This window comes from Ambystoma mexicanum, chromosome 2p, assembly GCF_040938575.1.
Source record: "Ambystoma mexicanum isolate Mex_15411 chromosome 2p, UKY_AmexF1_1, whole genome shotgun sequence".
Classification (NCBI taxonomy): Eukaryota; Metazoa; Chordata; class Amphibia; order Caudata; family Ambystomatidae; genus Ambystoma; species Ambystoma mexicanum.
The window spans coordinates 116902239-116928126 of record NC_090923.1 but is presented as its reverse complement, the minus strand read 5'-3'; the positions used below and the strand labels follow the sequence as shown (position 1 = coordinate 116928126).

At 44.5% G+C, this 25888-nt stretch overlaps 1 protein-coding gene across 1 annotated transcript in view; it reads left to right on the top strand.

Annotated features, from left to right (window-relative positions):
* The window catches only part of SEC61A1 (SEC61 translocon subunit alpha 1), a 91365-nt gene extending 65918 nt beyond the window's left edge, over positions 1–25447 (top strand). Inside the window, exons 11-12 of the mRNA XM_069643367.1 lie at positions 7942–8018; positions 24281–25447. Of these exons, the coding sequence (XP_069499468.1) occupies positions 7942–8018; positions 24281–24467 (264 nt within the window). The 3' untranslated portion in view covers positions 24468–25447. The remainder of the gene's footprint in view (positions 1–7941; positions 8019–24280) is intronic.
* Positions 25448–25888: the final 441 nt, after the last annotated feature.

Sequence of the window (25888 nt, the reverse complement as noted above, 5' to 3'; positions counted from 1 at the left end):
GCCCTTTTCCTAAAATCCGACGGGAAAGGGCTCGGCATAGACTAGCACCCCGGGTCCAACAAGAGAGGAAGAGAGGGATGTGCAGCCCCCTGTGTTCCCGTCCCAGCAAATGAACTGTTAATTGCTCTAGCTATTTCCCTAACGCCCTTCACGAAGCTCTATGAATCTTTAAATGAAAATGTGAAAGACGTTATGACTCTATTGGCCATGATGAATTCAAAAGTGCTACATTTGGGAGCATCACATTGTGCCCAAAAGGCTAAACAAGAGGAGCTAAAAATATATTGGTGGGAATTAATTCTTTAAATAATGTGAAACAGAATGATACGTTTGACAAAAAGCTGTTCGCAGAGGTTGCAAGGGAAGCTTTGTCTCTCTTTCGGAAATCCCTGACTATCCAAAGAGGAGAAGATCACAGTTGCGTCAGCGACATGAGAGACACAACAATGCCGGAGGTGCAACGTTCTGGGAAAGCTTCATCTAATGACGATAAAATGACCAAGAAGATGGCCCGCCAAGTCCAGCCGACTCAATCTCCGCATCTGATTGCCACGCCATTAGAAAGTCTCATAATTGGAGAGAATGCATCTGTACCATCAGTGCGCAACGTCGTAACATCATTGGCTGAAACTGCGATAGAGAACCTCAGCAACTGCAGTGTGCCACAGAGTGGAAATGCTGGGCTCATCAATTCATTAAATATAATCATTTAACACGGCTTTCCATCAAGCCAAAAATGCTGCAAATCCGGCATTATTAGATTCTCAAAAAGCATCCAGCTCAATGCCTCCCGCGAAAGAGGAGGTTCAGGCGGCTGAGATAACTGAAGGCCCTGCAGTAATTGAGATTTCCGCCGGGTTATTTGCCATTTTTGGAAACCAAGACCAACAAATTCAGTCCAAAGTAAACATGGTTGAAAAAGAAAAATTCCACAACGCATGGAGAAAAAGCGAAAGAACTTACCTGCTCGGAAAAAAAAATCCACAAAAAGCACGAAAATGTTTACGTAACCTAAATATGTTCCAATTGGTGGATAAAGCAATCACTTCAAGTCTGAAACTAGCAGACACAATTAAAGATAAAGCAGTGGAACAAGCAATAACAGTTGAAAATAAAACGATATCCACTGAAATCCTCCCATGTGAGGAAGACTTGGCAATTCACAAAGAGTTAATGGACTTATCAACATATGAGGATCCAGAGACTGATTGTGTCGCCATTATGAAAGCACCGCTCGGTGATCATTGCACACAAAACAGCCCTCAAGTGAAACTGGTCTCAAAATTGAGCAGAGATCCCACGAAAGTAGAAAAAGAACCATTAACTCTCAAAAGATCTACGACTCAAGAGAGCCATAGCACCCCCTCTTGCTCCACGCGAGACAACAACCAGAGGATATGCGAGTTGCTGCCTCTGGTTAGAGAAATAGAAGAAAGAGTTTTCGAACCTAAGAGCCCGGAGTTCATCACACTTCAAGCGAAATGGGAAAGGCAGAGACTAGACAACCAGAAGAAGAATCTGGATTCCATTGAAGTCGGCCAACAAGTAGCGAATGGAGTAAACTCCTCAACAAGAAATGAAGTGTCTAGTTTGACCGCCCCCATCGCCTCACTAACATCACAACCTAAAGTCGTCCATTATCAAGCTGCAACATCCAAAAGAAACAATCAGAAGAGAGACCACCAACAGGAAAAATCCGGTTTAACAAGCGCCTATCTCTATTAAAATAATGCTGGAGAGTTTGGCAGGTGGCGATAAACTAATTTTGAATAGATCTAATGTATTAAGATTGCTTCATCATATACCTCGGCTTCGATCACTTGTTTCGAAAGACCTGCAAACGCTGGAATTCCCGGATGAGCGGTGTACTGACAAGGTGATTCTGCATATAAATTCTCATATAATTGCGAATGTATTTCTAGAGGCGGATGAAGACCTGTTATCATCGGGCTTTGACACCTACAAATTATTGGAACCTGATAGATGCAATAAATCATTGAAGACTGAAGGAATATGTGACTCACGACACACACAAAACCCCTCCATTTTTGGAGCGTTGTCAAAGTACTAAAGGACTTGACCTGTCTCAGCACGCGCAGCGTGGCCAAGGCGATTCAAATCACAATAGGCAACACGCCGCTTCTACTTGCCAGAACTCGGAGACCATAGAGCAGATCGAGGTAGTCGGAACAAGCACGATGGCGAAAATCAAAATAACTATAATCAACAGAGCGCCAGAGGTCATCCCTGCAGAAACCTCACTTAATAGCGCAAGAGACAATGAAGTAACGCAGGAATGGAATTGGCTTGCATCAGCTTTAAACAGCAAAAAACATAGCTAATGTTCAAAGACTAGCACGGCTCAAGAATGTTTGTTTGCTTCCTGGAACACGCGTGGCTTTTTCTACCTGTTAAACAACGCTTGGGCCAAAGATCTACATTTGATATGCTTGCAAGAAACCTGGCTGCGCGAACTGCCTGTGATCTCTGAATATGAATGTGCTCTGAATCCTGCTATTAAAGCTGACAAAGGGCGTCCGATAGCAGGGTTGCTAACACTGATCAAACGGTCATCAGGTTACCTTTTGATGAACTCCAAAAACTATACTCCTTACATCCAAGTCTGTGAAATAAGGAAGCTCATAGAGTAACCGTCGTTATACGACGTAATTCACATAATCAATGTGTACTGGAATCATCAAGCTGCCGGGTCTTACCCCTTTATCAACTAAGTTTCCTCTATAATTGACAATCTACTTGAATCATCAAGTGGAACTGGCTTGATACTATGTGGTGACTTAAATATTGACTTTTTTTAAACCCCAGAGTGTCGCTAAAGGCCGTCTTGCTCCAACTTGGTCAGATGAAATGAATGTAAGAGGTCTGTCCATGCTAAATGGCTGTACCCAAGGAGACATTCCACCGAGGACCACGTGAAAACTACAGTTCGACCATCGACTACATTTTTGTTTCTGACACTGTGCATGTGAGAATAAAATCTCTGAATATTCGTGCAATGACAAATGGTGATCATGAAATGCTGGTAGTAAAACATTACGACACAAAAGGAGTCCTAAGCCAAAAATGGGGCTCAAATTTCAGCTGAACCTAATCGCCTACGAATAAGACTGGAAGAACATGAAGTGGCCAACATATGCTCCCAATTCAAGCTGAGATCGTCAGAGATCAAATATGCACCTATATTGGCGCAATTCAAAAGCAAAAACAACGGAATGAAAAATTGGTCATTTCGGAAAAAACATTGCTTTGATCTAACGGTGATGCAACGCAAAGGATCCATGCAAACTGAAATTCGGAAAAATAACCTTGGTCTAAAAAATGAAATAACGCAAAGAAACAAAGCAACAAAACAGCGTTACAAAAACTGGATCAAAAGTCGTCAATTTGTACTACACCAGAATTATGCAGAGGCCATGCTGAAGATGTTATCAAATAAGAACAGCGGCGAGTTTTGGCGTACAATCAATGAGATGGAATCACCGCAGGAAGCTCTACTTGTATGCCAGGTGACGGAAGTTGAGTGGGTCCAGCACTTTACGGCGCTTTATCATAAAACTCTTGCTCTGTATGTGCACACAACTACTGAATCAGATTGGAACCTACATTTCTCAAGAGATGAAATTCGAGGGGCAATAATGAGAACGAAAAACCTAAGGGCCCCGCGTCCTGATGGGCTATCAAACTTTATGATCAGTTTCCAGACCTGTGGGCTGATTTGTGCTTCGTGCTCTTTTCAAGAATAAACTTGCAAAAACAAGTGCCAACATCATGGAAGTCAGGAATAATGGTGCCAATATTTAAGAAAGGGAACAGAGCGTCACCGAAAAACTACAGACCAGTGGCACTCCTTGACGTCCTAGGCAAGCTCTAGGCATCATTGCTGCAAATTAAACTGACTAATTGGGCCCAAACATCAAAGAAAAGTGGACGAAAGACGGACAGGTTTTGTGAAAATGGTGGGTTGTTCACTGAACCTGCTAATCTTAAATTTGTTGAAAATGGAAGCCCTGCGTACACATACGAAGGTCTATGCAGCTTTTGTTGACTTTTCCATGGCATTCGATATGATCGACCGAGAAGTGCTATGGTATAAACTGGAAACTTGGGGGTGTCCGGAAGACCTACTTGCGGCAATCAAAGAGCTCCACACAGACGCCTCAATTTCAATTCGTCTTGATGGCCTGTCGGCTAAAATCAAGACTCTCAAGGGAGTGAAACAGGGATGCCCGTTGGCAGCTGCAATTTTCAGTCTTTTTATCTTTGACATTGGAGAAGCAATTCAATCTGTGAGAGCTTTCCCACCAAAGCTCAACTCATCGCCGATAAGTTGGTTGTTGTACGCGGACGATCTGGTAATTCTAGATCAAACCCCGATCGGCCTCCAACGCAAATTAGACGCAGTCCAAAAGTACGTGAACATGAACATCTTGAAGTTAAATCCAGCATGGACTGAAATTCTGGTGTTTGAGAACCTAAGAACGCGAAAAAAAAACCAGAGGTGCTCAAAACACGTGTGGTCACTAGAGCAAGTTGATCTCTGCACGTCAAACTCTGTAAAATATCTAGTTATGATTTTGAACCCCAGCATTTGCGATGACCCTTGGATGATTGAGTCCAAGAGAAAATGCGGCCAGTTGGCATGTCAGGCTCTTGAAATATGGGTGTTTTTCAATGCGACCACTGAGAAATTTTTACGAACAGAAAGTGGTCCCGATCTTGACATATGGCGCTGAAAATGCCTTTGGTTGCCTGCCCACTCATTGGGCTTCACTGGAATACATGTTCTGGATGAAGGCTTTAAGCCTACCAATAGGAATCTCCACTGCATGCATAAGGTATGAACTCGCATTGGTATCGCTGCACGCTAGGGTCTGCTGGAACCAATTGGCGTTGTTCCGGAAATCAAAAACTGGAGAGGGAATCCTACAATTCAAGATCCTTCATAATGCGTGCAGCAGAGGCTCAGACATTTTGTCTCGATGGGTAAAACGTGGTGAAGATCTATTAACAATCCACATTAGCTCCCAAACCTTGCACTCTAACCCGACAGCAGCTAAAGTGAAGATCTGGTGCGCCGATTGGACTAATACAGGTAGCGAACGCCAGGCTGCCAGCGCGATGAAAGAGGCTTCTGCCGAAGCGGGAAGCTACAACGTGCTACAACCATATATGCTTCGCTTTCCAAATTCGAAGGCACGTAGATTATTCATGTTATTCAGGCTGAATTCATTTAAAACGAAGGACCGCATCAGGCTTCGAGTAGGAGAAACTGACCCAAACCTTGTTGCATCTGCCAGAAGGATCTGGAATCCCTTAAACACCTTGTGTTATTCTGCCCTTCATTAAAAAATGAAAGATCCATTCATTTGAGCCAGTGGCACGTAAACCATCAATCATTGAGTGCGGATGAGTGGTGGCAGAATCTGTGGAATGGGCTGGATTGGAAATTAATTTTGCCCCTGACCTCTCTTTTTGGCAGTAATTGAGGAGACGTTAAATAAAATTTCAAGTGACTGATCCCTACACGCTGAACTGAAAATATAACAAGGGTTGTCTGAACAATGAGATATACACTTTGGGGAGAGGTCTCCAGTGTATTTTTTAAAAAAGCGTAGAAGGGTCGAAGCCATCAGGGGCATAATTACAGGATCAACGAAAGATTAAGATGTTAAATGTTGATTTGTTTTGTTGTGTTGTCATATTTTAAAGGTTTGATTTTAAACCAATAAAATAAAAAAAAATAAAAAAAAAAAAAGATGCCACCCCTCTCCAAGTTCACACCAGTCTCCCAGGATGCAGTACTCGGTACTATTTCTAAACTCAAAGCCTCAAACTGCAAAGGAGAACTTCCCGGCGCACTTAATTAAATTATGTGCCCCTACCCTCACACCTATAATTACTAACTTTGTGAATGCCTCTTTCCACACCTACCAGGTCCCAGCCAGCATCAAAGCGGCATGGGTTACCACTCTATTGAAAAAGCCTACACTGGACCCTTTAGTGCCCACGAACTACCGGCCTATAACAAATGTCCCCTTTCTACTTAAAATCATTGATAAAATAGCCTATAACCAATTGCAAACTCACCTCGAACACAATAAGCTACTAGGAGCTAGACAATCTGGCTTCAGGCCCAACCATAGTACGGAGACAGCCTTGCTGGATTTGAAAATCCAACTGGACTCTATCTCAGATTCAGGGAAATTAGCCACCCTACTGCTACTGGACCTATCGGCAGCATTCGACCTAGTCGACCATGATAAACTATGTGACACTCTTTTTAAAAAAAAAAAAAAGATTTTAACTTTTCGAACAACGCCACCCAGTGGATCAAATCGTTTTTAACGGACCGCACATCCAGAGTGGCAATCGGAAATCATGCAGCGGACCCCATAGTAGTACCCATTGGAGTACCCCAGGGATCCTGCCTCTTCCCCCGCCCTCTACAATGCATACACTAAACTCCTATTCTCGGCTCTTGACGATATGGGTGTCATCTACACCAACCTTGCAGATGACACACAAATCCTCATCCCCATTACAGGTGACTACACCCAAGACACCTACACCATCAACAACGTTTACTCAATGATCCAAAATTGGATGGCTCTAAACAGCCTCTGCCTCAATGATGAGAAGACTGAGGTACTCATCGTGGGCTCCCAAAAAAGAATAAGCACCCTCCACTCTGACTACTCCCATATCAACATTGACGGCACATTGATCCCAGTGCTCAAACAGGTTTAAAACTCTTGGTGTCTGTATTGATGCTAACCTCACTATGCACAAACAAATAGCTGCCCTCTCCTCGTCCACAGCTTACACAGCAAAACTCATTGCACTCAGTCGCCAATTTCTCACCCTGACAAATTGTATCACACTGGCCAGAGCCCTGATCCTAACGAAATTGGATTACTGTAACATTCTCTTCCTAGGAACATCCAAAACAAATCTAAACAAAATTCAATTGCTACAGAACAAAGCCCTCAGAGCGGCACTAGGTATTAAGAAATCCGAACATATATCTAGCATCAGAAGAGAAAATCATTGGCTGCCAATTGAAGCAAGAATCATATTGAAAACACTTAGTATTGTCCATAAATGCATCACTAACAAAGCACCCAGCTACCTCAAGAAAAAAAGCTCCTGTAGGCAACTTAGATCTAGTAAACTGGCCCTCCTGGAAGTTCCTCAATATAAATATTGTAGCGCTGGAGGATGTAGTTTCAAAGTCCTAGCCCCGTCGCACTGGAACGCACTACCCCTAAGAATCAAAAACGAGGACTCTCTACTAAAATTTAAAAAAGCGCTGAAAACCTGGCTATTCAATAAATATTAACCCTAACTAGTCCTACCTGATTCCAGTATTAGAACGCTATAAGCCTACCCTTAAACGAACTGTGAGTTGCTACTTTGACCCAGTGTAACTTAGTATATGAAATATGACTTAAGATGCTATGTGTAACGTCAGCATAAATGTTTTGATTTTCTGTCTGTAACTGCAACACTGTATATATATATATATATATGTGAGAATCTGAAACTTTACGCTATGATACCCTCGGGTCTGGGCGAGTAATAAATGTAATACATTAAATAAATATTAAGCAAAATTTCCATGTAGCCAGATCATGACTTCTAAAGTTTATGTAACCAGCAGTTCCAAGACTATAACCACTTTGTAAGTTTCATTTGAGGTTAGAAATGGAGCACAGTGGAAGTTAAATCTCTCTTAACCGAATTTACAAGTGTAATCTGCAAATGTTGTGTAGCAGTACAGAAACATTAATAGATTCAGTGTGCTAGACGCTATGGAATTATGCTATCTTGCTTTTCTTTTTTTGAAGTTTTTTTTAATTATTTTTTTAAAATTTCTATTTGGATTTTGTTTTAATCGCTTTGTTTCTTCCTGTTTTTCAGGTAGCCAAACAGTTAAAAGAACAGCAGATGGTCATGAGAGGCCACAGAGAGACCTCTATGGTCCATGAGCTAAACAGGTAAGCAGTTGTTTACATTTCAGAAGTCCGACTTCAGTTGTAGTTCATTCGTATCCTGTGAATATATGGCTTACTTGGTGGTTTGCAATTAAAAAAACAACGAAATGGGTTCTTAGCAAAAACATTATTTTACAGTGATTATTTACTTTAAACAGTACCCTTTTTTGAGGTAAATACCATCTTATTGTTTAGATGTCTTCGCAGCATGATGTAAAGAACATAATCTGAGTGAAATTAAGCAGAGCACATACTGCAGTGGGTTGATGTGCAATTGTATTTCTTACATTGAGGGTCAGTATTGGTTCTTCTTGCAAACAATCTGGCACTTGGTTGTTTCAGATTAGTGTCCACGTGGCTATTCTCTTAAACTGGAAAACGATTGCTATTCTTTCAACTGAAAGGCTTTATCAGCAGTGTGGGAGTTCAGCAGACAGCTCTCTGAATGGGGCTGATCTAGAGCACATTGCATTTCATGATACTATACATCAACATATTACATGCAACACAATTTTTGGCAGAGATCACTAGTACTGTCACGTATTTCGGCAGTTTCGTGTGTTGATGCAGGGAGCTTTGATTTGCTGTGTCGGATAATACGTGATTGTTGGCATGCAAATTGCAATTTTTAGAGAAGATGCCGTAGTATCAGCCTGCACTGAGTATTTAACAGAAGAAAAATAAATATCGAACTGAAAAACCAACCCCAGCTAAGCTAACCTTTTTGTATGTGCAGAGGGGAGACCTCTATAATGCATTACTCCAGACAGTCATGGCACTTGTGGCAAACGTTTAAGCTGGCAAATCAAATTTTTCAGAGCCATTTTTGAAATAAGCAGAATCCTAATCCTTGAATTAGGTTGGTACTAATAGAACTGGTTTACTTAATTGTGTTGACTTTGTTCAGTATGGTCGGCTTACATTTGAAGGGGAAAACTTTCAAAATTAAGACCTAGAACACAACACGACTGGTTTAAAACTTGGCAATATAATGGGTTTGCCGTATTGGCGGCTGTAAAGCGACTTAACTTTCACTGTACCAGAAGGGTCTTGGTGAAGTGGATGGGGGAGAAAAATTCTGCACAATTTTTAAGACTCTTCTCAAGCAGGCGAGCATGTATTTCTGTACGTGGGAACAGCACATCTACAGGGAAGAGCACAGGAAACGGGTATTGATTCGGAAAATCAAGATCAGAAATGTCACTGTGACGAATTGACTTCTGCCATGTGGGAGTACAAGGATGAGTAGAGGCTGTAGCACCTACTCGCCCCTCGCACTTCTATAAACCAAGAGACGACACAAACAATAGGTAAAAAATCAGCATAGTTAAGAAATATTCTGCTTTTTGTGGTAATATTGGCCAAGGGAGAGCTATACTCAAGGGGGTGACTGTGACAATCCAAACAGTGAATTATAACGGTGCAAAATAACGCAATGATCAATCAAGGTTCTATTTAAATGTCTGCTTTAAACGCACCATTAGAAAGCCCTACAAAAACCCACGCTTGTAGAAAAGACACAGGATATTCAAGAGGGTAAGAAGCAGCACTTTAGTTAATGCGGTTGGGAGAAAGGAATTAAAAGCCACAATGTTCAGAAAGGATGTGTTCTTGAGTTGCAGAAGGGGATTGTGACCTAGCCAGCCTCTAGGGCCAAAAATACACTGGGGGCATTTATCGGGTAATAATACCTTTTGCAGAGTCTCTGCTGTTCGACAATGGGTAACTAGACTGCTCAGCGCGATTCGAGAGTACGAGTCTCTGTGAGTAGATGTCTAGTCTGGGTCAAACTGGAAGAAAGCAGTGGATTGAAGCAGGCTCGAGTGATGCGGATTGTAGTTCTCGCCAGGTTCAGTGGACAAGGTTCGACAGCGGATTGGCTGTTGAACGAATGCACATGCAAGCTGGTTCAATGCAGGAGGATGAAGAACCGAGTCAATGCGATCGTCGGTGATGAGGCTGGTGGTCCGAACAGCAGTTCAAGCAGTGCATCAGGACTTCTCTGTTCGAGGCAATTTATTTTTTGCACTACATCTGGTGTGTCGAAGCAAACTGGTTAGATTGTTTTAGAGTGCCAAAGACAGCTTAGAGGTTCTTGTTGTAGAGAATGTCAGGAATCCTGGTTGTGTCTTGGATCTTAAGACCTGCAAGTCCCACTCCAGGATAAGATGTGTCCTTTTATCTGAGTCCCAAACAAAGGGTGGATGGCGCACAACTTCATGGGATCTTCAGCACAGTGGGTCCTGGGCAGTAGTGTTGGCAGAAATGCCAGGCTTGATCAAGCAGCAGATTCACCCTCGGTAGTCCCTGGGAATGGATAGGAAACAGTTCGCCCATTTTAGAAGGAAAGGACTGCTCTCCCAGCAGGGTCCAGTGAAAACTTTTGGAAGTTTTGAAATCCAGAGAGGATTAAAACAAGTGGTGGTAGACACCTTCTTTTAATGGCAAACGTCTACATGTGACCTGCTTTTACGGGTCCAATCCCTGTCCTTGGAACAAGTGGACTGTGCCTTCTGACATCCTACCAAAGTGCCTTGTGCACCAGGAAGTGGAGGGGACAGGAAGAAAGATGGAGGCAGATGGTAGCAAGATGGTTGAATGTTCTTATAAAGAGCTCCCTCGGTTTACCCTGCCTCCTCCCTTCTCAATAGAATCAAAGGCCTTTTGGTATGCAGTGCCTTGATGTGTGGCTACTCAGTTTGTGGTTGGGTGTGCGCTTTGATTCCTGTTCCCAAGGCAGCTTCCTGTGTAGTGGTGGTCTCTATGGGGAGGGTGTTGCCTGCCCCCAAAAAGGAACAGGGGCAACCACCAAAGCTACAGTCCTGCTAGCAGCAGCAAGGAAAGCCTATCTGAGGAGAATATACAAAAAACATCCACAGCGGGACTGCGAAAAAAGAAATTGTCAGCAGGGAGACTCTAGGAACTGGCTTCAATATTATGTTCTCTTAGTTCAATATTATGTTGTCCTATTGGCTTAACTGAAGCTCTTAATTGTGTCTTTACACAAAGCATAATCATGTGATATCTGTTTTGGAGCACCTGGATTAAGGACCCATATTAGTTGATGAGGATAGAAAACATAGAATCCGCTCCAAACGTTCTTGCTTCTAGAGCAAATTCCACTCCAAAACCATCTCAACTTCTGCCATACATTGTGGTGCTTCTTTTGTACTTTACACCTCCATGAAAAGGCCCTCAAGTTACTAACGGCAATAGAATTTTTTCATCCTTTGGGATGATGCGAATGGTATTCATTATTCCTAATTTAGCAGTTATGAATTTTCCAAATAGTGCTTCTTTTTACCAAACACCCAGAATCTATATCTTGTGGTACCTTTGAAACCTAACCTTTTAAAGGTACCCTCCAATACTTGCTGCCATATCTCCATGGAACATTAGAGCATTCCCAGTTGCTATGGTTCATAAAAAATACCAGAGCCATTTCTGTCTACCATCTTCATATGATTTTCTTACTGCAATTTGTTTAGGCAAAGGCAAGACATTGGTTGTAAACTAATCTGTGAGAATGTATACTTCATCTTTAGCTGTATGGAGGGGGGGGGGGGGGCACTTTGGGATCACAGCCCAAAGCCGGTCAAGTGCACAGCGAGTAGAGCGCTCGCTTTGACATTCGTGCAGAGCCTGCTAACACAGGTTCGAATCCTGGCGGGGCCAAACTCAGCCTTTCATCCTTCCGAGGTCGATAAATGAGCACCACACACCGTGGGTAATAATAAGCAGCGCTCAGATACCTGAGGGTTCGTAGCGCTATACAAGTGCCAAATTATTATATCTTTGAGCGCCCGGTAGGCAGCGATACAGATGTACATAACCAAATCAATTACCTTGCAGTACTGTGTCTGGCCTATAATTAGGTGGGTTATTTGTGTCAGCAGGGTGCCTTTTTCTAAGATGGTCGCCACCTTGTAGTAGACTTGGAAGGTATGATAAGTAAAGGGTCTACGTGATCCGACCGTGGCTGATTTTGCTGCAGGTGAAATGTTTGCATGTGAAATGTACGAACCACAAAAGGTTTGTATATTTCCCATGCGAACACAAGTTGAAAACCCCTACATACCCACACCCACGACACACCCCCAACATACCCACACCCCACTTACCTGTCATTGCGTCGCACTGTGTCCCTGCAGCGCCAGTTCCCCTTCACTTCCTGAACATTTTTCGGGAGCTGTAGGGGTTTCACCCGTAACCCCTGCTCACTATACCACATAGTATAGTGAGCGGGGTGTTGCATTGGGACACCCCTGTAGCCCCCGCAGTCTTTTTGTTTTTTATACTTGCCTACAATGCTACCACCAAAGGTTCGAACTTTTGTGGTTCGAACCTTTGGTGCTAGAATTTTTCGCTATTTTTGAGGTTAAGAGATGAGGGAAATATCACAGTATTGGGTGCCAGTTACTTGATTATGTGAGCTGCAAAGTGGGTGACTGGAGCACTGTACATGTTGGCAGTCTGGAAGATGGGTGCCAGTTCAACATGGGTGGTGGAACTACACATTTCTATAGAGGTGGTGATGAGGGAGGGAGACCATTTTAGGTATCCCTTTTCTTGCACCTTTTAGAGGACAAGGGAGTGGTCATCATCTGACTTGTCGGACAAGAAGTGTGGATCATGTTGGGGCAGCATAACCCAGAGGAGAGCCTGTCAAAATGGGAACAGGGAGAGGAGGTTGATGTACGGTAGTGCTCCCTGTAGGAGACAATGTGAGCCAGACAAGTAGATTGTAACTTCAGGCATAAGAGCAGCTTAAAAACCGTCCTCTCTTAAAGGGCAATTGGGAGGAAGTGAGTGAAAGGATTTGTGCTGGATTAGAGTCTGAGCTGCAGGTACAGGTGAGCGGTTTATTCATGCAACGCAGAGCACAGCGGGCACCCTTCTCATCAGGGAAACCGTAGCTCTCTAGAACATGCAACATACCCATGAGCAATAGGGTTCGTGAATTTCAAAGGAAGTTAAGTGCTCAGCTAGTCAAGAATGGTCTTCTCAATAGTTTTGGCGTGTGGTAGAAAGATTGGAGGGCAAAACTAACAGACTAGGTAAGGAGCCAGGCTTACATTTGTATTTTGTGAAAGGCTATATTCAAATAGAGTATGGCAGCAGCGAGATCAGGGTTGCAGTAGTCAATGGAGAAAGTCTAGATCTGTTCCCTTTGGTAGGAGTTAGTTGATTGGGGCTTGGGACTATACAGAGGTTAAGAATATGGAGTTCAGTTGCAGGTGGTGGGCTTTGTGTACAGTTTGGCGGTTGAAGTTTCTCATGTGTACCTCAGGGAACTTGGTGAGGAGGATTCAGCCAGGAGATGTTGAGTAGCAGCTATGTGTTTGAAAGAAACATTGTATAAAGTCAGCAGGGAGCAGATGGTTGTATTTGAGCAATGCTGTTGGGGGAATTTACCGAAAGTCCTACTTGGATGGAAGTTTAGTAAGCTATCCCAGTGGTTTGTAGATGGTGCCCCGCCCACACACTCGCCCAACTCTTAGTATCAGTCTGTACTACTCGGAGACCTTGGTAGAGTGGCAGAGCAGTCAGGCTCATCTTAAGTGGAAGGTGTGAGCTGTAGGTAAGTACACAGAACCCAATACGTTATACACATCAAAGAAACACTTACACATATATTAAAATATAAATGTGTTATATTTACACAAGTCACTGTTAAATACTTGGCACAACAAACCAACACACATAGACATACAAGTAATACAGTAATTGCATTTAGTCAGCATACATAAGATGGAAGGAAAACAGTTGGTTAGTTTTAATCGAGCAGAGCTTCAGGTTCTAGAGGTGGTTTCCCTGCACAGCAAGTCTCTTTTAAAGTCCAAAACGCGGCCCTGGTTAAAAGGCCGTTCAGCGAGGCTTCAAGTTTTCAAAAAATAGCAGAAGTCAAAAGTTCCTGTGGATACTTTCTAGTCTCTAGAAAGGAAGATACAAGTTGCTTTAACCAACATTGGAGAACCTGTTAAAGGACTCGCTAAAGGAACACAAGCAGCGGCTTAAGTCGTAAGTAAGAGGAGGGGGGGGTTGCCCTGGACACCTCTACATGCACTCCAACGCTCTGGAGCGACTTTCTGAAATAAGGTAAGCAATACCGTCCCCCAACAGTACCTGAGGCTTGAAGAAAACATTTGTGTTGGATGCTCCGCTATGTTGGAGTTCTGGACATGACCTCAGGATTTCTTGGTCTGATAAAGAAAGGCAGGACAATGGACAGGAGATCTCGGCAACAGTCTCAAGGGAGGACCTCTGGCACGGCTTTCATCAACTTCGTTAGTCACTGCCGTTTTGCAGCACCAACCAAGGACTCGGTTGAGAATTCTCATTTCTGTGCTAATTCCCTTCAACCTTGGAGCACCGCAGCTCTTTTACTGGACTTGGGACTTTTTAATTTTAACCTGGAGTGAGTGAGACCTTTTGCTCACTCTCGTGTTGACCTGATTTGGATTTTGTGTTTTCTCTGACAAACTCCATAGGCATCTGCTTTTTGTATGGTGATGCACAGCACCTTCATTGCAGTGTCACTGAGAAATCCTTTAGATTTCTCATTCCTTTACTTGTGTGAACTACAGTTTCCAAGAATAGTTAAGTGAAATTGACTTTACTTACCTTTTTTCTCTTTGTAGGTCCAGCACACACCATCTTAGTAGCCCCTTATCCTACATTCTCATGTAACTTTTTTGTTACCCTCACTACTTTAAATGGCTGGTGGCAGTGGTTTAATTTTTCCTACCATTGTGCTTTTGTACCGCAGGCTGAAACTTCAGCTGCAGTACAACACCCATGGGTGACCATTTTTTTCAAAATGGCCCTTGTCTTCTCAGCATTTTCTGTTTGTGAGGTCTTTCTTGGCTTTTACTCTGTGCGTTGAGACAGGTTTGAGCTCTTTGTTTGTCTTGCCTTTGGTGAGCTTCAGCCCTGAAGCCTGCCTCTGCCTACAGTGTGTCTGGAAGCACAGGATGTGAGGGAGGGTCCCGAAACTCCATTGTTCTTTGTTTCTAGGAATGCCTGAATGCAACCAGTCCTGGTTGGCTGACTGTCCTTCCTGTGTGATTGACCGCCTAGGCTGTGCATGAATGGAAGAAACCTGCTTAAAAGGCAAGGGTTTTGGGACTAGAAGCTGTGCTGAAACTCCTTTCTCACCTTGACAGAGAAGCTCCGGATAGAACGACTTCTCCCCTTGGGTTAGTGGGACCAACTAACCCAGAGACTTAACTCCACTGGACCATCTTCCCCCGACTTGCTGTGCCTCTTCGTTGCTTCGGAAGCCAAATAGCCTGGGGGTCGAGTAGCTGAAGTCGAGTGAAACGTCTGAAGCGGTAACAAATCCGGGTAGAAGCTCCAGGAGTCTCCTAATGAACCTTCAGAAGCAGGATGACCAGATCCCAAGCCCCCTTACCAGAGTGCAGGAAGCCCAACCGGTATCGGAGAGCCGTGACGGTGCTGTTTGCTGAGCGCTGAAACCGTGAAGTGCTGCTGAACCGAAAAGAGCTCGTAGCTGCCAATGACCTTCCAAGTACTGCCCTTTTATCCCCATATCTGAGGCTCAGGAACAAGCTCCTGCACTTCTGTAGCAAGACAGAATCCAGCTGGACCATTCTTCTTCGAACCAGATGTACTGTTTAGGCTTTGGGTATTTACCCTCTTGCCTTTTAGCCGTGCTCTTCTCAGTTGGGAATTGCATTGGCTTACCTTTTTAGAGTTGATTCCAGCTCCCTTTTCACAGGCTTAACAGCTTGTGACCCTACACATGATTTTCTACAAACTCTCTAACTTTGTGCAAGACTTTGATCTAAGAAGTGCATCAGATCCATAGACTGTGTCCCAATTGAATTTGGCTGTCCTGGCTCCCTGAAGACTCTTCTAGTCCACTGACTTTGATACTGTTTGTTAATCAGAGGTGGTAGCGTGGTGTATACTGTTACTGCTGGGAAAGACTTATCTATCTGGATTTCATTGGAAGATTTAGTTGTCTCCCATATACTGAGAAACTAACCTTTTTCCTTCGCTAACCTTTTCTTTCTGAAACCTCAAAATCTGCAAAGTGTTGATATATATATATATATATATATATATATATATCTCATTACAGTCCTTATGATTGAAGTCACCTCATGGCTTAGGAATTGTGTAAGAAGCATATCCAAAGATTATCCATAAACTGAAAAGTGATAATTATATTTACATGGTTACACCAATTACCTTTTTGAAGAATGCTTATTACTATTTATAACTGAAACCGTGAGTTTTACTTGGCTACTTGTATTTAGGGATTTGTACAACTCACATTTATCCCTCTTGAGATAGGCTTGGCTACTCAGTTACACTACCAACGCGTGTAGTACAGACCTATACCAAAAGGTGGGGTACTGTGTTGTGTAGTGTTATGGAGAATTCTCAGAAATGTGCTAATTCCTTTCTACCTTAGAGACCCCCAGCTCTTTTGCTGGACTCTAGGACATTTTCATTTTATGTACCTGGATAGAGTTGGGCCCTTCCCCCCCCCCCCACACTCATGTATTTGTCTGTGATTGGAACTCTGTTTCTTTTGGTTTTTGGAGTCTGACAAACTCCATAGGCATCTTTTTACATTGTGACACACAGCACCTTCAGTGCAGTGGCACAGGGAAGTCTTTCAGATTTCCCAAAGGTTTAAATACCTTCTCTTGGATAAACTGTTTCCAAGAGCAGTGAAGTGAAGTGAAATTGACTTTTTTGCATTTGTAACTTTCTAGACCCAGCACACACTATCTTCCAATAGGGTGCTGGGGGGGTTACTTTGTTTCTGATGCTTGTTAATCTGCTTAGAATCACATTCTGTGCATATGGTCCGACATACAGTGGTAACCGCAGAGTATTGCATCTTACCTTTTGAGGATCGAAAGGGGTCGTCGGCATAGGCGTGTCTGTAACACTATCCCTAACGTGACGTGTAGTGTACCCAAAATCCCTCATGCGCCGAGGTCCCTCAGATTGTGTTTTTCCACCCGAATTACTGGTCGCCCTAATGCGGAGCTCTTACATAGAGAAACATTGTCATATTTATAGACTTCGTCGTTATTCCCATTAAGTCACTTCGACAGTTCATCCTGTGAGGGAACGCCAAAGACGTTGTTCATCCGGGCGGAGCTGCCACCCACGTAGCCAGGCCTTCTGGCTGGCCTATACAGTAGGGAGAGTGGGGTTGGGGCAGACATATCCTCTTGCAAGTATGTCTTTCCTCTTTCACCCCCTTTTCTTTCTCCCTGGGTTTTGTCATCGCTATATCAGTCTTTCGCCATGGAAAAGACTTATGTTTTGCCCCACGTGTAGGAGCACCTTCGGTGTAACAATTGTCTTCCAGCCCCCCCCCCCCCCCAACACAAAGAGGTGGATTGCACGGCCTGTAAACTCCTGCGCCCCCCAAACCCTTAAGGAGCGCCACTTGAAGTGGTGGGCGGCCTATGGCACGTCACAGGCTGAATGTTCTTCCACCGGCTCCCCGTCGCCCGCAACCGTCGAATGATTGGGGAGGAAGGGGGACCAGCAATGACCAGGCCTCCATTTCGGAAGCATTAACCTAAGGGTGGACTACTTCTGACACCACTAGGCCTGACGTGAATGTCACTACGGGGAAAAATGCGGCGAGAGGAGCGCACACGAACGAGCATTACGCTAAACACACAACCCAAGGTTCTGCTTCAGAAGTGCCGTCGAAGCGTACCAAAGCGCCAACTGAGCTGTTGAAAATCTCGCTGGAATCCGCTGATCGTCAGCCTTTCCCGCAGCCGCGGCCTGCGACTGAGCCATCGAAAACAAAGGGTGCTAACCCTACAAAATAAAATGCGGCCGTTGAGGTGTGCCAGGAGGATGCGCGGATGCTGCTTAAGGTCCTGATAGGGCTGAAGCCCACCGCTCAGCCTCCAGTTCACCCAGTACTGTCAAAACCTACTGCTCAGCCTCCAGTTCAGCCAGTAGATCGACCAGTTTCCCAGAGCATTGCCGAGAGCATCTCACGGATTACCTCAGCAGTTGGATTGAAGGAACGGTCGAGGGAGGCGGCGAAACAACCCAGGGTAGGGACGTGCCCAGAACCCCGCAAGGACTAGAGTCCTGCACCCTTGTCAGGCACATTAGAGGTCAGATCTCGACATCAAATTGAAGATGACTCCTTTCTTCCCCTGGACCCATCTGGGCCATCCTCATGAACAAGGGAGAAATGTGAAGGATGTATGGACAGATTAGAAAAATGTCTCTTTTCTGAAAAGCTTGCAACCAAGAGACCTCGAGAGAGGGCTTTCAGTCTACACCAGTATCCAAGTTCCAAAGGACCTGGGAAGAGCCACATGAAGAATATACCTGTGTCCTCACAGATGGATATACTTGAGGAAAAACCTCTGGCCAGCCAGGCCATTCCTTTGTTGAACTCTATCGAGAAGGTTGGCACCTTCCTTGTTGACGCAAGCACAGACCAGGGCGGTGAACCCCTTTGTCCCTCTCCAACCGACCCTGCCTATATCAAGGGCCATGCCACTCAGACACTTTGGTAGTCACCCTGACTAGAAAACTGGCTGGTGTTCCCCCATCTACAGGAAAGGCACCACCCGAGAGTCCAAGAGGTTATATGCACTAGGAAAGAGTGTCACAGCGGCTGCTGTGTTTTCCACCAGAATAGCCAATGACACTATGCTATTGGCTAGCTGTGCAGACGCCCAGTGGAACCTTCTGCAAGAAGGCCTTCACGAAGTGCCGGAACCTAGCCGGACGAAGTTGCTCGCCATCGTTTCGGAAGGCAGACAAGTTAACCAGAATGTGCCCAAGAACACTCAGGATGCTGTTGAGACGACAGGAAGAACCCTGGCACAAGGCACCTTGCTTAAGCGACATGCGTGACTTAGGAACTCCGGTTTCAAGCGAGGGACCCAAGCTGCCCTTATAAACAAACCTGTTGCGGAGACCAACCTATTTGGCAAGGCAGTGGGCGATGCACTGGAAACAGCCAAGAATGAACATGAAACACAAGTCCCTTCAACAAATTACCCAAAAACCCTCTCCTCGGAGAGGAAGCCGCTCTCGCCTGTCCTTTAGTGGTCAATCTCATTTTCCTTAGAACCAGTACAATACAGGAAACAACTGGAATTGGGGTCAGGGGGTCTAATGCCTCCACCGCTTACCCACCACCCAGAGGACAGCGTCGTGGGAAGGGTAGAGGACGAGGTTCCAACCACAGAGGCGCCCCGGCCTCTGGTCGGAAATGACCTTCGGATCCATGTCCCCTCCCATGCCACCACACACTAGAAGCCTACACAGACTAGATGTGTGCCGGGCAGTCATGTTTTACCTGGAAAGAACTAAACCACTGAGAAAGACAAACCAATTTTTCGTTTCAGTGGCAGCTGGTAGAGAGGAGGATCCTAAATCAGCAATCTCAAGGTGGATTGTCAAATGCATCACACTCTGTTACACTCTCGCTAAGAGAAACTGCCCTTCAAGCTTAGAGCACATTCTACTCGAGGCACTGGGGCTTCCATATCATTCATGGCAAATGTTCTCTAGAATCCATTTGCAAAGCGGCAACCTGGAGTTCTGTAAACACCTTTACAAAACATTACTGCCTAGACACTCATTCTAGATCTGATTCTCAGGTGGGACAAACGGTATTAAGACATCTTTTCACTACTGTTACTTCTCACAACCCACTTCCAACTCCGGGTACTACTCGCTAATCTATGAACGGCATGTAATTCTAAGCAGATTAACAAACATCAGAAGACATGCATTACTTACCGTAATAGCATTTCTGATGATTGTATCTGCATAGATTCACATGCGCCCACCCTTCCTCCCCGCTGGGTGGAAGGAACATAGACGTCTTACTACTTTCTCTCTATTATGTACTCGCAATAGCCTTGGGCTCCCTTACAGCAGAAAATACAATCGGAGGGACCTCGGCGTGTGAGGGATTTTGGGTACACTACACTTCACTTTGGGTTAGTGTTACAGACATGCCTATGCCGATGTCACCTTTCGATCCTCGAAAGACGAGATGCAATACTCCACAGCATGTGAATCTAAGCAGATACAATCAGAAATGCTATTACGGTAAGTAATGCATGTCATCCCCTTTGTCTAGCTTCTCATTTAACATTTTTATGTTACCCTTTCTACAATTAATGGCTGCAGGCAGTGGTTTACTTTTTACTACCGTTGTGTGTTTTTTACCGCGGCCTGCGTTCGCAGCTGCAGTAAAGCACCCCTGGGGGCTATTTTTCCTCAAAGACCCCTGTCTTCTTTTTTTCGCCATTTCTCTGTGGAAAGGTCATTCTTGAGATTTACTCTGCCAAAACCAGGTGGTTTGGTCTCCGTTTTGTCTTTGGCGGGATTCACGAGTGAAGCCCGCGTCTGGCAGGGGCAGGAAGTGAGGGAGGTGCCCGAACTCCTTGTGCTTTAATCCCCTTGGTTACAGGAATGCACACAAAGGTTATTGGCCACCCTGCTGTTTGACTAGCAGCTAGGCTGGAATGATTGGGAGAAACCTGCATAAAAGGCAAGGCTTTTTGGCTTGGAAGGCAGTCGACCACTGGACAAAGCCATCCGAAGAAAAACTTGGAAGAGACGCCTGCTGCAACTCTTGGATGGTTGGTTTGCCTGGTGAAACCCTGCTGCTGTGCTGAAACTCCGAATTCGCCTTGACTAGAGAAGCCCTGCAAGGACGACTTCTCCCCATGAGTTGGTGGGACCAATCGACTCCAAAGTGAACCTGTCTGGACATCCTCTCAGATCTGCCTGTACCTCCTTGCTGCTGCAGGAACACTAGATTCGGAGTGCATCATTTTTAAGCTGGCCAAGAGCTCCAGGAAGATGAGGACTCCCAGGAGGCAGGACAGACCGAGCATGAGCCACCTCAACAGAGTGCTGGACCCCAGATGCAAGGAAAGCCCATCTCGACAGCCAGAAACCGCAGTGGTGCTATTTGCGGTAGACGCGAGGAGCAGAAACATCGAAGTGCCACTTGTTTGAAGATTGCCGGTTGCCGTCTTTGACCATCCCATCCCAATGCAGTGCAGGAGTCCCCAGAAGTCCTCCCTCTTGTCCCTGGGCTTGGAACAACATGATCTGCAGAGCTGCACAGGAACAGAAGTCCTCTACCACATTTTCATCTAAGCAAAGGTACTGTAAGAACTTACTTTTTGTGTAGCCTTGGTTGTTATCTTGGTTGCTTTTGTAGAGTTGCTTGAATCGTCTACTACTCACAAGCCTAACAGCTTGTGTCCCTACATTGAGTCTTATTTTCTACAAAGACTTCTAAAACATTGTGCAAGACTTTTACTTACCTGCAAGAAGTGCTTCATCCCACCTAGACTTTTGCCCAATTGACATTGGCCAGGCTTCGCTCCCTGAATGACTCTTCTCATGTCCGATTGTGTTTTGCCTTCCTTCCAGGAAAGGGTTAACTTACTTGCATTGGGAGGGGTTAAAAAAGTTCTTACCTGCTTCAGAATATTTGTGTGATCTATTGTCTTATTCTGATCACCTTTTCTTTGACACTCATCTCAGTATTGTTCTAAATGCAACAGTAATACATTAATGTCCACAGTGTCCTAGCTATTTAAGTCACCCGAGGGTGTAGGATTTGTCTGTGTGCCATCCCCAATGTGTACTTGCTGAAACGAAGAGTGTATTTGTTGCTATTATATTGCTCCCTTAACTAAATTAATAATTGTTTAATCAAGAAACCTTGAGTGTAAACTTGTCACTGTGAATCTTTGTGTAACTACTCTACTGCTCACATTAACCCCTCTTGAGATGAGCCTCACTACCAACCTGTGTAGTACAGACCTATACCAAAGGATGGGTTTCTATTACCAGGAGGCTAAGGTTGTTTTAGTGCACCCAAAGGGTACTACCCCCAAATCCTTACCTAACATGTAGTCTCACACACTGTGACTGCACCAATTCTTACCTAATAGATTCAATTCTTCAGTTCCTGCAGTACCACACACTGATGAGGGGGTCTGGTTGGTTTGGGTCTCTGGAGTGTCCTAGAGGGCTCAGCAAAGACTTGACGGATTCAGCCTTTCCACGACGATGCAATCGACATGGGCACAAGGTCTCCTGGTATTGGAGTTCTATAGCTCTGGAAACTCAGATCTCAGGAGATGGCTCAATCAAAATGAGTCTTGGAACTGGTTGTTCCCACCAAGCAAAGGAGTCCTTTTTGGAGTGGCTCAGTCGCACAGTAAACTGGGTCAGGGCAGCAGTGGTAGCTTCAGTGTTGCAAAGGGCTTGCAGGCGTCTCTGGTCGTCTTCTTCGGTTACTTCAGCTTCCAGTGGTCGACTTGCTTTTCACTCAAGGAGCCTCACCTTTTATACAGTTCCAGCACTCCCTCCTCTGCAATCTTCCTCAGCAGTTTACAGAAAGGTGCGTCCAATCAGGACAGCCCGACCCCAGTGGGATCTGGTCCCTTTCAGGCACTCTGGCAGACCAAGGACAGGAGGGTGGAAAACTCCACCCCCACTTCCTGCCTGCCCAGACACTTTGGAGCCTAGACTGGGACAACCTAGGTTTCCTGCTAAAGGCAAAATGCACAATGCACACAGACCTCCCCTCCCAGAATGGTAGAAAAAGGGCTAAGAACAACCACGCTAGTAATGGTGACAAAAAGAAGGGATGCCCCAAGTTGGTACTTGGGTGCCCCTATTGTGCACTACCGAGGTTATGGACCTAGTCAGTGGTAGAAAAATCACACAATCGTTAGTAGAAAATGTCTACTGCCACACCTTGGAGATTGTGGCTAAAAAGTCACAGGAGCAGAGAAGAGGGATAGTAGGTATCCCTTTGGCACTCCACATAAGGTGCGTGTGCCAGTCTCTCGGACTACAACATTTTAGGCGGGATACTAAGTATCTCTCTAGCCTTCCTTAAGAACTGTAGTTACTCTAGGATAAAGCAAAGGAAGACCCTAAGGGTCCCCAGCAACACCACCCATAAGGAGCTGTGTGCTGCAATAGTAAAATACAGATGTCTTTAGAGTTATGGACTTAAACTCCACAGGGTTGGTACAATACAAAGAACAGTTACAAATGACAGAGCCCATAAGAATGAATGAATGAATGAATGAATGGGTGGAAAAAGGCTGCACTCATTCAGGATTTCATTAAAAAAAAATAGGTCTCCAAGTCCAGCACCAACTGCTGGTGCTCTCACTGGGAGAGGGGGGTGAACCATAAAAATAAGTCTCCCTAACAAATGAGACGACTGCATTGCCTTTCTTTAGTTAGTGAGGGGGAATTAAAAGCGTCTGTGTGGTTGCTGCAAGATTGGCTATAGTCCAGGTGAACAACTTCCATTAGTAGCTTTGACAGTATGACAATCCAAGCAGGTTCCAGGCTACACAGATTTTATCTTAAATGTTTGTTTTTTCATCTCATTTTCTAATTGGGGGAAGTGTGTGGGGGAGGGAGTGGTGGCCCAGTGTAGGACTCTGCTGTGTTTGAGTGTAAGTCTGGAAATATGGCAGCTGAGCCTCCATTACCTACTACACTTGCATGGGTTTCCTTTCGCCATGCCAACCGCTTGCCAATTACGATATTATGTGTGGTGAAGGTTGATGACTACGATTCCTGGAGAATTGAAAATGCCTTCTTCCCAGCCACTACCTACCACTAGATCTGCCTCATCTGTGCCCTTGGGTGTACTGCAGCTTCTGAAACCCTTTTGCCGCTGATCATAGCTGGTCGGACAGAGAAGACACTTAGTGGGTTTAAAGAAATAAAATAAAATGAGGGCAGATTTATTTGTGCTGAGTGCATGTATAGAGGCAGTATGTGTGAGAGCACATGAAACATGTACATAAAACTGATCGGCATGCATGTGAAAAGCATGGGTAATATGGCAATGCCACGTCTAGATAAGTGTGGATGTGGCCTTCACATCCTAGTTGCATTCGAGCTGTGCCTGTGCTATGGAAGACATCTGTGCACAGGATACAAATTGACTCGTACCAGGCTGTCCGTGCTCTGAAGTGTAAGCGCACGCTCACTGCAGATACCCAAGGGTTGCGATGGAACAACCTGACCCCTCCAGGCAGCCCTTCATGCTGCCCAAAGCATTTCTTTAGGAAATGTATCGTGTAGCTTATTGGACATACTTGTTGTTGTTGCTATAATATCAAGAAGCCCTCTATAATCTTTTCCAAATGAAGTGTAGTGTAATGTGTAGGCATTTGCGAGGTACTGATGACTGACACCTTGTTTTGCTTATATTTCAGGTACATTCCCACAGCTGCTGCATTTGGTGGACTCTGCATTGGTGCACTTTCTGTCTTGGCCGATTTTCTTGGTGCCATCGGTTCTGGCACTGGAATCCTGTTGGCAGTCACCATCATCTATCAATACTTTGAGATTTTTGTCAAAGAACAAAGTGAAGTTGGGAGCATGGGAGCTCTACTTTTCTAAAGACATTTCCTCATGCGGATCTGGAGGAAGCATGAACTCAGAATATTACATCACAAGACATAAAGTGGACACGCACAGTGTTAAACCAAGAACTCTAAACAGGGTGGCACTCTTCATAGAAAGGTCACTGGTGTCTTCAAGGAGCTGACCTTCCATGTATTTTTTTTTTGTTGCATTTTATTGTCCCATGAAATGTGCATTATCTATTTTTTTAATCTAATTTACAATATAAATTAAAGTGTCATTAATCTTGGTTCATTAAGTCCCTTTTTAATCCATTATTTTTTTAGCATCTACCCTGTCGGGGGTGCTACCACACTCAATGCTGCATCTCGGTCTACACCCTGTCCTGCGCACCAGAGCAGTTTGGATTCACATCGGAGCAGCCTTTCTTGTTTTGACTCCTACCATCCGTTAACTCTGTGTGGTGGATGTAAGCACAAACAACATTGCTATACCCCACACTGTGTACGTCTTGGAAAATAATCGGGGAAGTGCGTGTTAGTATTTTTACTAAGCAGCGTCATTTCTTTTATTGTCTTGTAAATTTCAGAGATCAGCGTGTCTGAGATGGAGCAATGATCTGGACAGTTCTGATTCTGTGCAGAAATAATTGCTTTTTTTGTCATGAGTAGGAAAGTCCGTCAGGATGAGTTGAATTGCATTGGAGATTGAAATTGGTGAGCTTATCTTCTCCAAGAACTGTAAAGCTGTCCACCTTTGGACCAGCTGGTGAATGCTGCCATCGCCACCTACAGTCATTTGTTTTAAATACTGTTTTGCCCCTCTCCGCGCCTTCTTCCATAAACTGCCCCATGGTCACAGCTATGGTCTTCTAATGTAAAGCACTGTAGTCTAGAAGAAATGGCAACGTTACTCTGGAAGTGTTCATCGATATCTTTCCTGCGGAACAGTGTCCAGATCATGTCTGGTCCCAAAATACTGTGCGTACAAAAATAAAACTTGTTTTTGCCAGTAAATGTTTCCTCCACCCCTTGTTTTGTTACAACCTTTTCATCCTTCAAATTTACATGTCACACGACACTTCAAGTCACAGACAAATGATCAGTAACTCGAAAACCACCTACTAATGTTCAAACCTCTACAACTGAATGTATAAATGCTTTTTTAAATACACCGTTAGCTAGACAACATTAAAGACTGTTATTGTGTGCGGAATGCCGAAGAACTACTTGGTCATGGATGGTAGTTTTTCTTCAGTGTAGGTTTGGGGTCTTGGTATGGAAAAGAGATCTCTTGGGTACAGTTAGTATTGCATCTCATTAAGCTCTGCTCTTTGCATTAAAAGTGTACAACGGGGGATGGTTTCAGAATGTGCTCGTATTGGCCCTACTTTTCTGTATAAATTAAGTAGTTGAGGCATGGTGCACTTGTGTTTTACAGCACGTTCCGGAAATGGA